A 15,614-nucleotide genomic window follows, 5' to 3' on the forward strand; every position below is an offset into this window, starting at 1 on the left:
CTCATCAATGGCAGAGCAAGACTTTATTCCACACTGGTTTGTCTCCAAGATTCGGAATGAGTTAGTTTCCTATAGAATAGCTTTTTCAAATTTTAGTGCATCTAAAACTTTTAAAATTATGCACCTGTCTTTTATTTTGAGACTAACATTACCGAACAAAGTGACTAATTCAAAACAAAAGCAATGCTTTAAAAACATTTCCAAATGACAGATTAAATGTTCCTTAATTTCCTGTTTTATGGTTTCACAAACACAGCTTTCACTTTAAAAGTGCTGCTGTTGAGAGGTAACAACAAAAATCTGTTAATATTTTAAAGTATAAAGAACCTCTGGGTATTCATCAAGAAGAAATTTAGCACTGCTAATCAAAGAAATCAGTTTTTCTGGTGTCAGACTGTCTCAAGAGACAACTATTAGGCAAGCCAGCAAGCTCACACCTGCACCTACCCAACTCTCCCCAGCAAGCCACCTGGCTCCAGCCTAACATGACACAGCTGCAGTATCAATGCCACCATTGTCATTTTCTCTAGTCTCAGCTATCTTTCTCTTTCATTCCCATTTTTAAGACTTTAGACTCCTGTCTTCTGCTTATCAAACAAGAATAATCAAACTTACGAATTGAGAGTAACTAGAGATAGAAGAACTTGTGGAGTACAGTTTGGGCTGTGACTTTCCTACTGTTCTCTGGCTGATGTTACTAAAAAAGAGGAATCTTGTAATTCCTCCGCCTAAGCATGAAATCCTCAAAAACAGAATTCCTCACCAAAAAGAGCAATGTAAATGCTTTGAAGATTTTAGAAGAGGCCAGAAAATGGATTGAACTCAAAATACTCTAAGGTTTGAGGAGTCAGGATAAAATATAAATTAGGGTCACTGAAAGCAAATACTCTCAAAGACCATGCACCTAATAAATGGAAAAAGCTACGCCAAAAATTCTTACTGGAAAAAAATTCAAAGCCCAGCACAAGATGGAGTTCAGACTGTTCCCAGGAGGTGTTTCAAACACAAAGTCGAAGTAATAATATCTTCTTTTCTATGAATTAAAAACAGGGAAGACCAGCCCTGGCCTTTGTGTGGGAGGTGAACACTGGTGAACTAGCAGGGATGGAGGTCCTACTATAATAGTTTGCTATTGCTGCTTTAACAAATTACCATAAACTTAGCGACTTAAAAAACATTAATTTATTATCTTACAGTTCTAGAGGTCAGAAATCTAAAACATATCACCAGCGTTGTGTTCCTCCTGAAGGCTCTGAGGCAGAATCCATTTTCTTACCATTTTCCAGCCTCTGAACACTGCCTGCAGTTTTCCTTAGCTCACAGGCTTCCTTCATCCTTAAAGCCAATTATCACCTCACTCCAACCTCTACTTCAGCCTACACAGTTCCTTCTCTGACCCTGACCCTCCTGAGTCTCTCCTATACAGATGATTGTGATTACATTTGACTTTCCTTGATGAGGATAGCCTCCCAAGCTGAAGGTCCTTAATTTAATAACATTAACAAAGACATGCCCTTGGGCATGGAAGCTAATATATTCACAGGTTTTGGGGATTCGGAGATGGATAAAGTCTTCAAGGGGTCCATTAAACTGCCTACCATAGATACCAAGGATGAGTTTCAAAGATAGCCTGTCTTGAAAGCAAATAAATGCCTTAAATAGGTTCACATTATGCGAGGGCAACAGGTTAGTGCTATACTAAACTCACTCCTCCATGTAAAGTGTACACCTGGGGTTCCTTTGGAACATAATTAAATAGTCTGCACACTATAAAACAGCATAATTCCTGTTCTGTACCACACTGAATACAGTTAAGGAAGAAGAAAAACAGAGAAACTGCAATAGGAAAGATATGACTTTTAAAAGCTTAATGTTTATTAGAGGTAATCCTCTTACTTCCCAGCTGTAGAAAATGACCCAGAAAAGCTCAGTTAGAAACCGTACAGGACCACAGGTAAGCCATTTTCTATTTTAGTGTATCTCTGAATGGCATTCACTTCAGCACATCCTTTAAGAGATGAAAGTTAACATGTATACAACAGCAGCAACAGTTCTAAGGACTTGATACACATTATCTCAGTTAATATTCTCAACAACCATTTATGGTAAGTGGTATTATCATTCCCATTTTACAAATGAGAAACACTATGGCACAGAGAAGTTAAGACATTTGTCCAGGGTCACACAGCTAGTAAGTGGTGGAACCAAGATTTGAACCCAAGCAGTCGCCAGGTAGTAGAGCATAGAACAAAGACTTTAGGGGTAAGAGACCAGGCTTAAATTCAGAGTTCACTCCTAAATAGCAATATGAGTTGGGGCAAATTACTTACCTATTATTGTAAATCTTGCTTTTTTTCTGTAAAGTGGACTAGTAACACCTATAGTGAAGATAAAGTCAAGTACAGGGACCAATATATGGCAGAAATCTCAATAACAGACAGCTAGTATTATTATTTCTATCTCTCCAGCATTATCTTGCTTTTTTCAAGGTTTTCCTTACCTTACTTTTTTCAAGGTTTAATCACAATACCCAATCTTTCAGGTGCTCTGTTCACAATTATAATAAAAACCAATCTCTCTTCTTTATTTTTTAATATCCTCAAGCATACATTAATAGCGTCCAAGGCCAACCATGTCCAAAGATTTTCAATAACAGGTCAGAAATCCATATATAATCAGGATGCAATTTTTAAAACAATAACAATGAAATAAAGCCTATTTGATTCACAAACTAGAAACTTTCTACTAGTATCAAAACAGCAGCATCAGAATCATTTACTCAGGGTTATTCACAGACGAATTCAGGTTTTTCTAAGTCCAGAGCAAATAACATCAATTTGCAAACCATTATTAACAACATCAGTATTTAACGGGATGAATGACTGATACATCTTCAGAGACCTTTTCAACCCTGAACATACCAATTCAGCCTTTCTTTAGTAATTTACATGTAAGAGAGTCTCTCTTCACTAACCAAAGGCATGCCCACACATCTCCTAGAGTTCAGCCAAACTAAAAGAGCTATCAGGGTAGTTGCGGCATTCATACACTTTTTCCCACAAGTCCAGGGATCCCATGTCTTGTTGGTGAACACAGTTCACTTTCAACTCAATTAGAGCCTTCTGAAATAAAATCATACTCATGGTGCAAACACTTGAAAATACAGAAATACCCAGTGGACATCCCAAAAGAAGCCATGTAAATTTAAAGCCTGATTCGTTCCCAAGAATAAAACCTAAACAAAATAAAAACCAAGAACATCTTCTGAAAGTATGACCCCATTTCTACTAAAGCTTTGAATTTCTTCAAAAACCAGTGATTCTAAGACTGGAAATAATTTAGCATTTGAGATTAACACCTCTTAACTGCTAGCTGGTTGATTAACCTTATTTAGTCTGAACACCTGGACTTCTTACAGCAAATTAAAGATACTCCATTTTATTTCTCTTTTGTTGTTCAATTCCAATGCAAACAGATGGTTCATCAAATAAGTAAGAAAGTATGATCCTGTGAGGCCCCAGAGTCCTACAGTTGGATTTTCCTATGCCTTCTAATTCCGAAAGTCCTTGATCTGAGAAAGCAGTTCCATAAATCTATTGAATAAAACTAAACTAAAATCCCTATAGCCCAGCTTCTTCCAAAGAGTCCATCAACAAGGAAATATTAAGAGCTACAACATGAAGAAAATTCACGATCTTTGCCATTTCCTCCATTATATCAAGAAAACAAACTTGAGGGTGGCTTGGTCCATTAAGCATCCAACATCGGCTCAGGTTATGATCTAATAGTTTGTGGGTTCAAGCCCTGTGTCAGGCTGTGCGCTGACAGCTCAGAGCCTGAGGCCTGCTTCGAATTCTATTTCCCCCTCTATCTCTTTGCCTCTCTCCCACTTGTGCTTTCTCTATCTCAAAAATAAGTAAACTTAAAAAACAAATTAATTAATTAAAAAATTTTTAAATAAAGAAAACAAACTTGACTTGTATATTTCAAAACTTAGCACAATCTCTCCTTAGCAGAGCAACTTTAAGTTTTGTCTTACCTACTTCCAAACATTTTTCCTTCATAAGTGCAGTCGCAACTGTGACCAATCTACATATTTTTTTACATTTCACCCCAAATCCCTTTTTGGTATATGGTTAGGATCTGTTATAGCTATATCCCAACATTAGCACTAATTAGGTAGAAATGTTTCATTAGAAATATCAGATAAGATTAATACAAAGGTCAGACAGACTCCATCTGGCCTGAAAGTTTTCATGGGGAAGTTCATGGTACGCGAATAAGGCCCTAGGCTAACGAGTTTCCTTTGTCTTCTTTTAGGACTAGTCTAACCAGTGGCCTTTCTGCTAGCTTTTCTTTAGCCAAATGACAAGGATTCCAATAACGTGGAAAAAGAAAATGTAAAACCTCAAATCTCTTGATGTCAAAAAGAAGCTTAATGTTTTAAAACTAACAATTTATAGTAACCTTCATCTCAGAAGATAAGGGAAATGTTTTATCTCCATATCTTATCTATAATGTANTCTCAAATCTCTTGATGTCAAAAAGAAGCTTAATGTTTTAAAACAATTTATAGTAACCTTCATCTCAGAAGATAAGGGAAATGTTTTATCTCCATATCTTATCTATAATGTAGTTAAACTTTGATTAACAAAAATCAATTGGGAATAAGATGTTTTGTTTAAAGCTTATGCAAACTTTTTAAGTGTTATTTTTTTAAATCTAAAACCAATTAGTTTATTTCCATACCTCATTAAGATTTATCTTAGATATAATGTAATCAATCACTGAACATATAATTCTAGAAGATGTTATTTCATGTGCTAAATCTTTAAGATTAGGTAATATTTCTTTTCAATCCAAAACTGGAAAGCAGAAATAATCTAGCTAACAAAAAATGTATTGAAGCTACTCATTATTAAATATCATTTCAAGACATAAATGCAAAACAAAACAACATACCTGATTGAAAGATGAATCACTATCAGAGCAATTGTCTATGCAATAACTGTTGCTTTTCTCCTTCTGGATTTTCTTCTGACTCTCTTGACTTCGTACTTCATCTTCTTCAAACTTGTTAACCATAGATTCCACCACTACCATCATGATGTTCTTCAGGGAATGCATCATTTCTTTGTATCTTTAAATTCAAGGCAGTCTTGGTAAGAAAAAGACTACTCGCATAAATTAAAATGCTCAGCTCAAATAAACTACCTTATTTTTTTTCTGTACTTTTAAGAGCACAATTCTAAAGAGAAAAAAAATGTAAGTAAGTCAGTTTTCCTTAAAGAACAAACGACACAATAATTCACACAACAGGAATAAAAATTAATAGGGAATCCAAAACATGTGTTATTCCCCAGGTTTCTTCATCTGACTACATGGACCAAGGTAGTAAAATTAACAGAATCTAAGGCAAGATGTCCCAATGGTATGGATACCAGTAATTAGCAACAGTCAACTGTTAATATCATACTACCAAAACAGTCTATGTTACACGTCACTTTTATTCCTTGTTTTAGTTCTACCTCTTTCTCTATTTTCCTCCCTTCTTCTATATTCTTTCCTTCCTTTTTCGCTGCCTGTACTTTATATCTACAGGCACCTATAGCCTCCATTGAGACCTAAATAAAAGTTAAGCTATCAGTGGGTCCTTCAAAAAGAGACTAGAAAACCCACTATCAGGGATGTTAAGAAAGGGATTCTTGAAATTGGTAAGAGTTTGAAATGGATAGCTTCTAAATCCGTTTTAGCTCCATGGGTCTGAAAATCTCAGAAAGAACTTATAAAGTTCTCTACTTACTAAGCACAAGCTCTCAAGCATCCACATTAATATTAGGTTGAGATCCCCAAAACCCTAGAAACAGAATTTTAGACCTAGATGAAACTATAAAAAAATCTAATCTAACACTTTATTTTACAAATGAGGAATATGTGACCTAGACCACTGAAATTTCTAGATTTAAAACAAAAAAGGCATTAATATTTAAATAAACATAGTGAATAAAATATTAAATTTGGAATCAGAAAACCTGGATTACAATCCTGACAACTTAACCTACCAGATTTATCATCTTAAGTAAATTTCATTTTCCTCGATTATAAAATGAGACAAAGAGAATACAATCTAGCTGACCTATTTAATTTAGCTGTAGCAAAACATAAGAGTATATATCTGAAATTTCTTTGTAAATATAAAGCATTATACATATATTTATACATATATTTATTGTTTATCATTTAGTAATGAAATAGGTGAGGAAAATTAAGTGGCTTAGCCAAAAATAAAAAAATAATGTCCTAGAAGTCCTATATACACTTTGCTTTTAATATAAAAATTCTTTCATTTTCTGACTAATAAAATATTTTAATACTCCTTATCAAATAAGTTTAATAGTACTGACAGAAATAGATTACTAGAAATTATATTATCCAAAAATGAAGTTAGTTTTTGTTTCTTCTTCAAATCAAGAAGTAGGAAATCTTGATCTGAATGGCTTTTACTTAATATATCTTTGTGCTTTGAACTTTATAAATTTTTTGATAGGCATACACTGTTGCTTAGTTCTAGGACAGATTTATTTAGACAATACAATCAGTTGTCACAAATGGAAAGTGGTCCTGTCCAAAGTCATAGAGTTTAACTATTTAAAACTAAATCAGATTTAATGCTTTAAAATACAATAGGTAACACAAGCTCAAGCACATAATCCAGTTTTTGTAATACTGGAAAGGCGAGCCATATTCTAAACTTCCATATCTGCTTTCAAACTGCAATAGAAAAACACANCAGCATGCATCCTAGACACATCACATATATCCAAGCCCAGAGACTAGAATTAACAAAGCAAATGTCATATGTCCAAAGCATTACCCAAAATAAATTTATGGGATCCAAATCTAAAAAATTTTACTATGTATAAAAATTCTGTAAAATTTTTATTAGAATAAAAAAATCATATTACCTACTACACTAGTTACCCTAAGAATTAGAAGCTAAAGAACAGAACTAAAACAAGCATGAATTATAGAGAAACAAGAGAGAGTACCTGGCTGGCTCAGTCAGAAGAGCACCCAATTCTTAATCCTGGGTGGAGCCCCGCATTGGTGTAGATATCACTTAAATAAATAAAACTTAAAAAAAGAAAAAGAAAACCAGAAATCTACTTGTCCATGTTGCCCTTTTTAGCCCTAAAGTCTTCTGTTGTGTCTCACATTTCATGCTAGGGGTAAAGGGAAAAAAAAAAAAAACCGACCTTNAACACTAAAATGTGGAATATCCAAGTAGCTGAGCTTATATATGAGAAGGAAACTTTAAACCTTCTTTCATCTTAATTACTGCTCTGTACTAAATTGTACTTTGAGAGTTAGGCATTTTGTCATGCTACCCCCTCCTCAAGAACTCAGAAGGCCTTCCTAATGTCTTTGGTATCCATTTGGCTTCCATTTAAGGTTTCCATTCACCTGGCCAACTTTAAGCCTCATGACCTTTTTAGTCAAAAGGCATGTTTTTTGGATTTTTCTTCTTTGGATTTTTGTTTTGTTTTTAAAGTTTATTTATTTTGAGAGAGAGAGTGAGCTCGGGAGCAGAGGAGAGGCAGAGAGAGAGGGAGAGAGAATCTCAAGCAGGCTCTGCACTGTCAGCGCAGTGGCCAAATCAGGGCTCGAATTCACAGACCGCAAGATCATGACCTGAGCCGAAATCAAAAGTTGGGCACTTAACCAACTGAGCCATTCAGGCACCCAAAAAGGCATGGCTTTTAAAACACCAAATCAAACAGAAACTATATTGTTGTCATTCTCTGTCAGACCAGAAAGGCACAGGCAAGCAAGGAACAATATACCTGGAGAGTATTAGGGCTAAAGGTCAGACATGTGTATACCATACAGTCCCTACCCTCAGGAATCTTTAGATTAGCAGGGAGTTAATTACACAAGTAATTATTTAAAAAATAACTGTAGAAAAAAACAATATAAGAATTCTTACAAGGCAACATACACTGAAAAGTGCTCCTAAAAGGGAACTGAGAGAAAGACAGGCTCTACACTGGACTCCAATATCAAACAACAGTTGCTCTCTAGGCAAGTCACTGAATTTGCCTCTCTGGGCCTATAACTTAAGGCCTTAGAACAAATAATTTCCAAGGTATTTTCTAGCAGTGGTATCTTAAAGTTTTATGAGTTAAAATCGATTTAACAAAAACTGAGCTCATAAGTGACCAACTTACTCTTTGGTTTTTCCATGACTACAGTCTAACTAACTATGTTGGATGATTCCTTATTAGAGGGTTTGTCTCCAGTATCCATCCTCCCCCTCTTCCATGTTGTATGAGGTTAAAACTCCTCCCTAAAGTCTTCACTGTGGGCACATGGTCATCAGTTAGGCATTAAACTTCCCAGTCTCTGTTATAGGTAAGTTGGGCACATGACCATGTTTTAGCCAATGGAAAGTGAGTGAATAAAGAAGCTTGCTTTCTACCCTCCCTTCTCTTGTCCAAGTTGAAACCTGTTGTGGAGTTAGTGTGGCAGCTCCAACTATGCAGATGAAGGCAATTCTCAAGAACAAAGGTTGGTAAAATACATACTCTAGACCTAAACTAGCCTACTACTTGTTTTTGTAAAGTTTTATTAGAACACATGTGCACTCTCATTTACATATTGTCTATGACTGTATCATTACTACAACAGCTTGCAAAGCCTAAAGTATTTATTATATAGCCTTTTAACAGAAAAAAGTTAACCAGCTCCTGCCCCAGGATATGATGGAACAATAGAATAGAAACAACCTGGGGTTCCTGGATAAACTCATTCAGCAAACCCACCTACCTATCCTGCATTCACGTACTTCTGAACTGTTATATAAGAGGAAAAAAATTTGCTTTCTTTAAGCCACCACATTTTTGGTGTCTACTTGTGATAACTGTTTAGTACATTCTAACTAACATCCTCTTCCTCCATATTTCCATGTGACCTTTTGCATATATCATGGCACTTACCATACTGTATTGAAATTATCTATTTCAAATTTATTTTTCAGTGTAATGTTAAATTCCTAAAAACACTATGGATTATTTGGGGGTAAGAGGCATCTTATTTAACATTACAGCCCCAAGATCTAAAACCTAACATATAGTAGTTACTTACTAAATATTAGAATATGATAAGGGGAAAAAATTTATTGCTAAAGTCAGAATTATGTCGAACATTAATAACATAAAATTGATTATACTGGCAAGAAACAGTATCATTAATGCATCCAACAAATACCAATTACATACCTACAATGTGCTGGGCATTTCTAAAGCATTAAGGACACAGAAATAGAAAAAATAAAATTATCTGCTTTTAAATTTACATTCTAGTGGGGAGACAATGAAAATGAGAAGAAAATAAACAAACACACATATTATCCCATATTAACCAGTGACAAAAAGTGAAGAAGAAAAATAAAGCAAGGTAAGAAAGAGAAAGTAAAAGGAAAAAGCCATTGTTTTATGTAGAGAGGTCAAGGAAGGCCTCTCTGGTAAGATGACATGAAATTGAGACCTTAAAAAAAAAGTACAGGATTATTAGGAACAAATCAAGGATATTCCCTCCCACCACTGCTTTTCAACAGCCTTTGGGAAGTCCTAGCTAATATAATAAGACAGGAAAAAAAAGTAAAAAGAAAAACAAGATTGGAAAGGAAGAAATAAAACAGTCTGTAGATGACATGATCATCTATGCAGAAAATCTGAAAAAACTGACGATAAAACCCCTAGAATTAATAAACAATTATAGCAAAGTTGCAGGATACAAATTTAATATGCAAAAATCAATCACTTTCCTATATACCAACAAGTAGAATTGGGAATTAAAAACATACTATTTACATTAGCACTTCAAAAATGAAACACTTGGGTATAAAACCAACAATATATATATTAGATCAGTATAAACAAAACTGTAAGTTTCAATTGAAAGAAATCAAAGAAAAACCAAGAAATAGTACATGTTTATAGATTAGGAAGACCCAATATTGTCAAGATGTAAATTCTTCTCAAATTTATCTATAAATCCAATACAATCCCAATCAAAATTCCAATCCCAATCAAAATCCCAGGAAGTTATTTTACAAATATAAACAAACTGATTCTACAGTTTATACAAAGAGTCAAAACAGAAAAATCAGAATATCTAGCATAATATTGAAGGAAAAGAATGAAAATGAAGAACTGACACTACTCAACTTCAAGACTTAACTTCGAGACTATAAACCTACAGTAATCATATAGTGCAATATTCACAAAAGAAAATACAAATAAATCTGTGGAACAGAGTAAGAGCCCAGAAGTACCCTTAAATATAATCAACTGATCTTTGACAAAGGAGCAAAAAGCAATAAAATAAAAGATAGTCTTTTTAACAAATGGTGTTGGAGCAACTGACATCCACACACCAAAAAATCAATCTAGACATGTGCCTTCACAAAAATTAACTCATAATAGATCACAGACTTAAATATAAAACACAAAACTACAAAGTTCTTAGAAGGTAACACAGGAGGAAATCTCAGTGACCCTAGGTTTGGTGATGGCATTTGAGACGTGACACCAAAGGCATGATCCATGAAATAAGTAATTGATAAGCTATACTTAATTAAAATGAAAATTAATATCTGCTCTGCAAAAGACACTGTCAAGAGAATGCAAAGACAAGCTACAGACTGGGAGGAAATACTTGCAAATAACTTACTTGATAAAGGACTATTATCTACAATACACACACACACACACACACACACCTCTTAAAACTCAATGATAAGAAAACAATCTGATTAAAAAATGGGCCAAAGATCTTAACAGACATTTCACCAAAGATATATAGATGACAAAAAAAGCATATGAAAAGATACTCCACATCATATGTCATCAGGGAAACCAAACTAAAACAATGAGACATCTCTACATTCCTATTAAATATTACTACTACTATAATGCCCAAAATCTGGAATACTGGTATCAAATGCTGGTGAGTAAGTTAAGCAACAAGAAATCTCATACAATGTTGGGGGAATATGAAATGGTATAACTACTTTGATAGTTTCTTACAAAACTATTCATACGCGTACCACATGATCCAGCAATCATGTTCCTTGGTTTACCAAATGCTGGTGAGTAAGTAAAGCAACAAGAAATCTCTTACAATGTTGGGGGAATATGAAATGGTACAACCACTTTGATAGTTTCTTACAAAACTATTCATACGTACCACATGATCCAGCAATCATGTTCCTTGGTATTTACCAAAGTATTGAAAACATTTGCCCACACAAAAACCTGCACACAATGTTTACTGCAGTTTTATTCATAAATGCCAAAATCTGGAAGCAACTAAGGTTATCTGATATATCCAGACAATGGAATAGTACTTAGTGCTAGGAAGGAAAAAGCTATTAAGCCATGAAAAGGCATGGGGGAAACTTAAATGCATGTTATTAAGCAAAAGAAGCCAACCTGAAAGGCTACAGATTGTGTGTTTCCAACTATATTATGTTCTAGAAAAGGCAAAACGATGCAGACAATAAAAGGATCAGTGGTTGCCAGGGATTTGGAGTGAGAAGAATGAATAGGGAGAGCATAGAGGATTATTAGGGCAGTGAAATTACTGTGTGTAATCCTATAATCGTGGATACATGTCATTATACATATGTACAATTCCACTGAATGCACAACACTAAGAGTAAGCCCTGATGTAAACCATCCCCGTAAGGGAGCACTTTGCTTGGCTATTTGAAAAAGAACAAGACCAGGACGGCTGGAACAGTGTGAGAGGAAATATGGTAAGAAATGAGGGAGGAGAGGGAAAAGAAGGCTCATGTTTGAGGCTTCTGGACTACAGAAACTACTCTGAATTTTACTTTGAATGAGATGAGAAGCCTTCACAGAATGTTGAGTGGACTCAAGAGGCAGCATCTGACTGACTGTTTCAAAGCATCATCCTAGCCGCTACAAAGGACATGGGTTAGGGGTGCCTTCTAGATGCCCTGCTGAGAGAAAAGTGCTTTCAAGTATTATTGTGAACATACTCACTCTTTGGATTCTTGAGTTCTTTTGGTAACATGCTGTACAACTGTGTCATAGCCAGATTCTTCATCCTGATTCTGATCAGACATCCATTTTTCCATTTCTTCTTCAATCATGGACCCCAAAGTGTTACATATATGCTGTCTGAGATATTTCACAAATTCATAGCTAAAACAAATATTTAAAAAATACAGTAAATATCATGAACCCACTTATCAACTATATCCAGAAGAAGATGTTAGCAATGTAAGATTTATGAAATACTCAGATTTCTTACCTTAAACTAGGATTAAATTTTTCATCTCAAATCATCAAGCTAATTCTGGGACATTGGCATTTTCTGCACCCCATGCCCACTCACTCTATCAATCCACCCACTCACAGACACTTGATAACATTTCCTACACAGCCCTTGGCTTCATCACTTCCTCTTATTTTCCACTTTTTTTTTTTTTCCTTTCTTTCTTTCTGGGAGAGAGAGAGAGACAGCATGAGCAGGGAAGGGTCAGAGTGAGATGGAGTCACAGACTGAAACAGGCTCCAGGCTCTGAGCTGGCAGTCAGCACAGAGCCCGACGCGGGGCTCGAACCCACGAACCGCGAGATCATGACCTAAGCCAAAGTCAGACGCTTAACCGACTAAGCCACCCAGGTGCCCCTTATTTTCCATTTCTATTGATCAGTGCAAAAGCACACCGCCTCACGCAGAGATTACCACAGCAGCCTTCTTGCTTGTCTTCTTTCACCCTCTTCCCTCTCGTATTTATCCTGAACACTGTAGTCATCATGGACCTTAAAAGTCATTGATTTCATTATTTCTGAGTTAGAGTCATTTTACTCATATCAATACCTCACACCACATCACATATTGTCTCAATAAATATTTCTTGTATTTGAAGCTAATTACTGACTATTTTCCAAATACAACTTCCTTGGCTTGGCATTTAAATAACTAATCAGTCAAACTCCTTACATTTTTTTTTATGTCTTTATTTTATTTTGAGAGACAGAGACAGAGACTGAATAGGGGAGGGGCGGAGAGAGAGGGAGACACAGAATCTGAACAGGCTGCAGGTTCTGAGCTGTCAGCAGAGAGCCCAATGCAGAGCTCGTACCCACGGATTGTGAGATCATGACCTGAGCCAAAGTCGAATGCTTAACTGACTGAGCCACACAGGCGTCCCTCAATCAAGCCCCTTAATTACTGCATCTCTACTTGCATGAGGCCACACTCAATTTTCTCCACAAACCATCAAACACATTGATTTGCATATAAGCAAGACTTTTAAGTGACTATCATGTGTTAAACACTGTGCTCAGCACTTTAATAATATTGTTTTAAATAGATGAGGATACAAATTGAACAGTTAAAAAGACTTATCAAATTCACAAGCTACTAATTCAGGTCCACCTTACTCCAAAACCAGTATTATTCCCATACCACCACACTCTCCCAAAGATGGAAAAATTCCAAAAATGTTTACGAAATAAAATAAGATGTTCTATAGTGCTCAACTGAAATTGAAAAGGGAAATAAATAAATGTAATACTCATATTTTTGCCAATTTGTGTATTATTTACATTTCTTCCATTTAGGGAGGTAAATCTATTACATTTTATTTTCTCAAAATAATAATTGGCATATTAAGCTTAAAAGTATAATTTATTTAAGGTTTAAGTTACTCATTGAATTTACTTTTAAATGTTTAATATTTATATTCAACGTTTAGCTAGTAACTTCTTTTCTTTTTTTTTATGTTTGTTTACTTATTTTGAGAAGTGTGGGGAGGGAGCGCAGGAAAGAGGGAGAAAGAACCCCAGGCAAGCTCTGCGCTGCCCACATAGAGCCTGATGAGGGGCTTGAACTCACAAACTATGAAATCTTGACCTAAGCCAAAATCAAAAAAGAGTCACATGCTTAACTGATTGAGCCACCCAGGCGCCCTTAGCTAGGTAACTTCTAAGCTTTAAGAAAATAGCTATTAAGAACAGCAGAAAATAAAAAGTGATTTTGTAAATATAATGACCTGTAATGTAAGATCAAAATGACAAACACAAATTTTCAGAAATACTCCAAGAAAAACAAAACTCAAAACTTACTGAATCACGTGTCATAGAAAATAGCCTCTAATCATTATTTATGTAATTTTGCAGGTTTTGCTTCTTCTGGGAATTCATCATTGCCTTATATCAAATGACCTTCCCTTATACAAGCATAACTTTCCATCCATTTTAAATGCTAATTTATGTTTTTGTAATTTGTAATTATAAACCAAATGTTCACATATTCTATACAAAATGGTAAAAACTTATACAAGCAAGAATTCAAAGATTAAGTCTTCAAGAGAATCTTTTAAAGATATTCTTAATTTTTTAACATTTGACAGTCCCTATACTGCCCCTTATACTGCCTCCACAGCTAGCTCTGAGATTAGAGTTGATATGTGGGTGATATGATCTGAAGAGCAAAAAAAAATGTGTGTTCTCCACCACAACTATCCTACCACCAGAAACCCTCTAAAGAATCAGAATATCTGAAATTCCAATATCATAAATGTATCATTGCTTTCTTGAAAATGTCCTTGTAGGGGTACCTGGCTGGCTCAGTCAGTGGACCATGTGACTCTTGATCTCAGGGTGTTAAGTTTGATCCCCACATTGGGTATAGGGATTACTTAAAAAAACAAATCTTAAAAATTAAAAAAAATTAAAAAAAATTAAAAATGTCCTCATAAATGAAAACGGGTCCACGAATAAATAATCTTTTGAGCCCAATCAGTCTGACCTCACAGTCAGCCAGAGAAAAGTAAATGTGGAACAAAGTGGCCCTAAAAGAGATAAACAGGCCCTAAAACAATCTTAATTCTCCTCACAATCCTGCCCTAGGCTAATCAAACAAACACACCAGTTTTCCTTCACATCTCTCTGAGATACTCAGTGGGAAACAAAACACAAGGCAAGCCTGAGTTAATTCTCTGAAACTAAAGGAAGGGCCTCTATGAAGATGAATTCTACATCTCACCTAACTTTTACCACAAAAAGGTGAATTATTCCTTAGTTTTATCAGCCCCAATTCTTTGCCACAAATCAAGCAATTAGAAGATATGAATATTTAACTGACAAATATAACTTTTGTTTTTGCTTTGTTTAAAGCCCAAACTGTAAGCAACAGAAATGATATTTTCATAACTAAGGCAGTGAGGAAATATAAGGAAAGCCCATTAATACAACGTATTCAAGACAGTTAACAGAATATCATTCTAAAATAAAAGACACATAAAAAAAAAACCTTCCCACTATTTGGCATCATCTATATGATATAATACATATGCTGAGAAAAAGGTTAAACTTCCTCTTTGGGAACTTGAATAACCACATACTTTTTTTTAATGAGATCATTTTAATCTATGACCACAGTAGTATCTCCCAGAAGACCCCATTCAAAATGTTTCAAGTTTTTGGTTCATCTTCCAAATTAAATGAACCCAAGAACCCCAAAATTGAATATTACCTCACAGGTTATTGCTCTTTTAGGAAAAAAAGTCTCCAG

The 15,614-nt window shown here is 35.0% G+C and overlaps 1 protein-coding gene across 1 annotated transcript in view; it reads right to left on the minus strand.

Annotated features, from left to right (window-relative positions):
* Nucleotides 1-15,614, minus strand: part of TBC1D32 (TBC1 domain family member 32) — a 202,970-nt gene that overhangs the window by 180,571 nt on the left and 6,785 nt on the right. Inside the window, exons 3-4 of the mRNA XM_077760780.1 lie at nt 12,072-12,233; nt 4,963-5,140 (exon numbers count right to left, since the gene is read on the minus strand). Coding sequence (XP_077616906.1) covers nt 4,963-5,140; nt 12,072-12,233 — 340 coding nt within the window. The remainder of the gene's footprint in view (nt 1-4,962; nt 5,141-12,071; nt 12,234-15,614) is intronic.

This window comes from Crocuta crocuta, unplaced genomic scaffold (genome assembly GCF_008692635.1).
Source record: "Crocuta crocuta isolate KB4526 unplaced genomic scaffold, BGI_CrCroc_1.0 scaffold305, whole genome shotgun sequence".
Taxonomy (NCBI): Eukaryota; Metazoa; Chordata; class Mammalia; order Carnivora; family Hyaenidae; genus Crocuta; species Crocuta crocuta.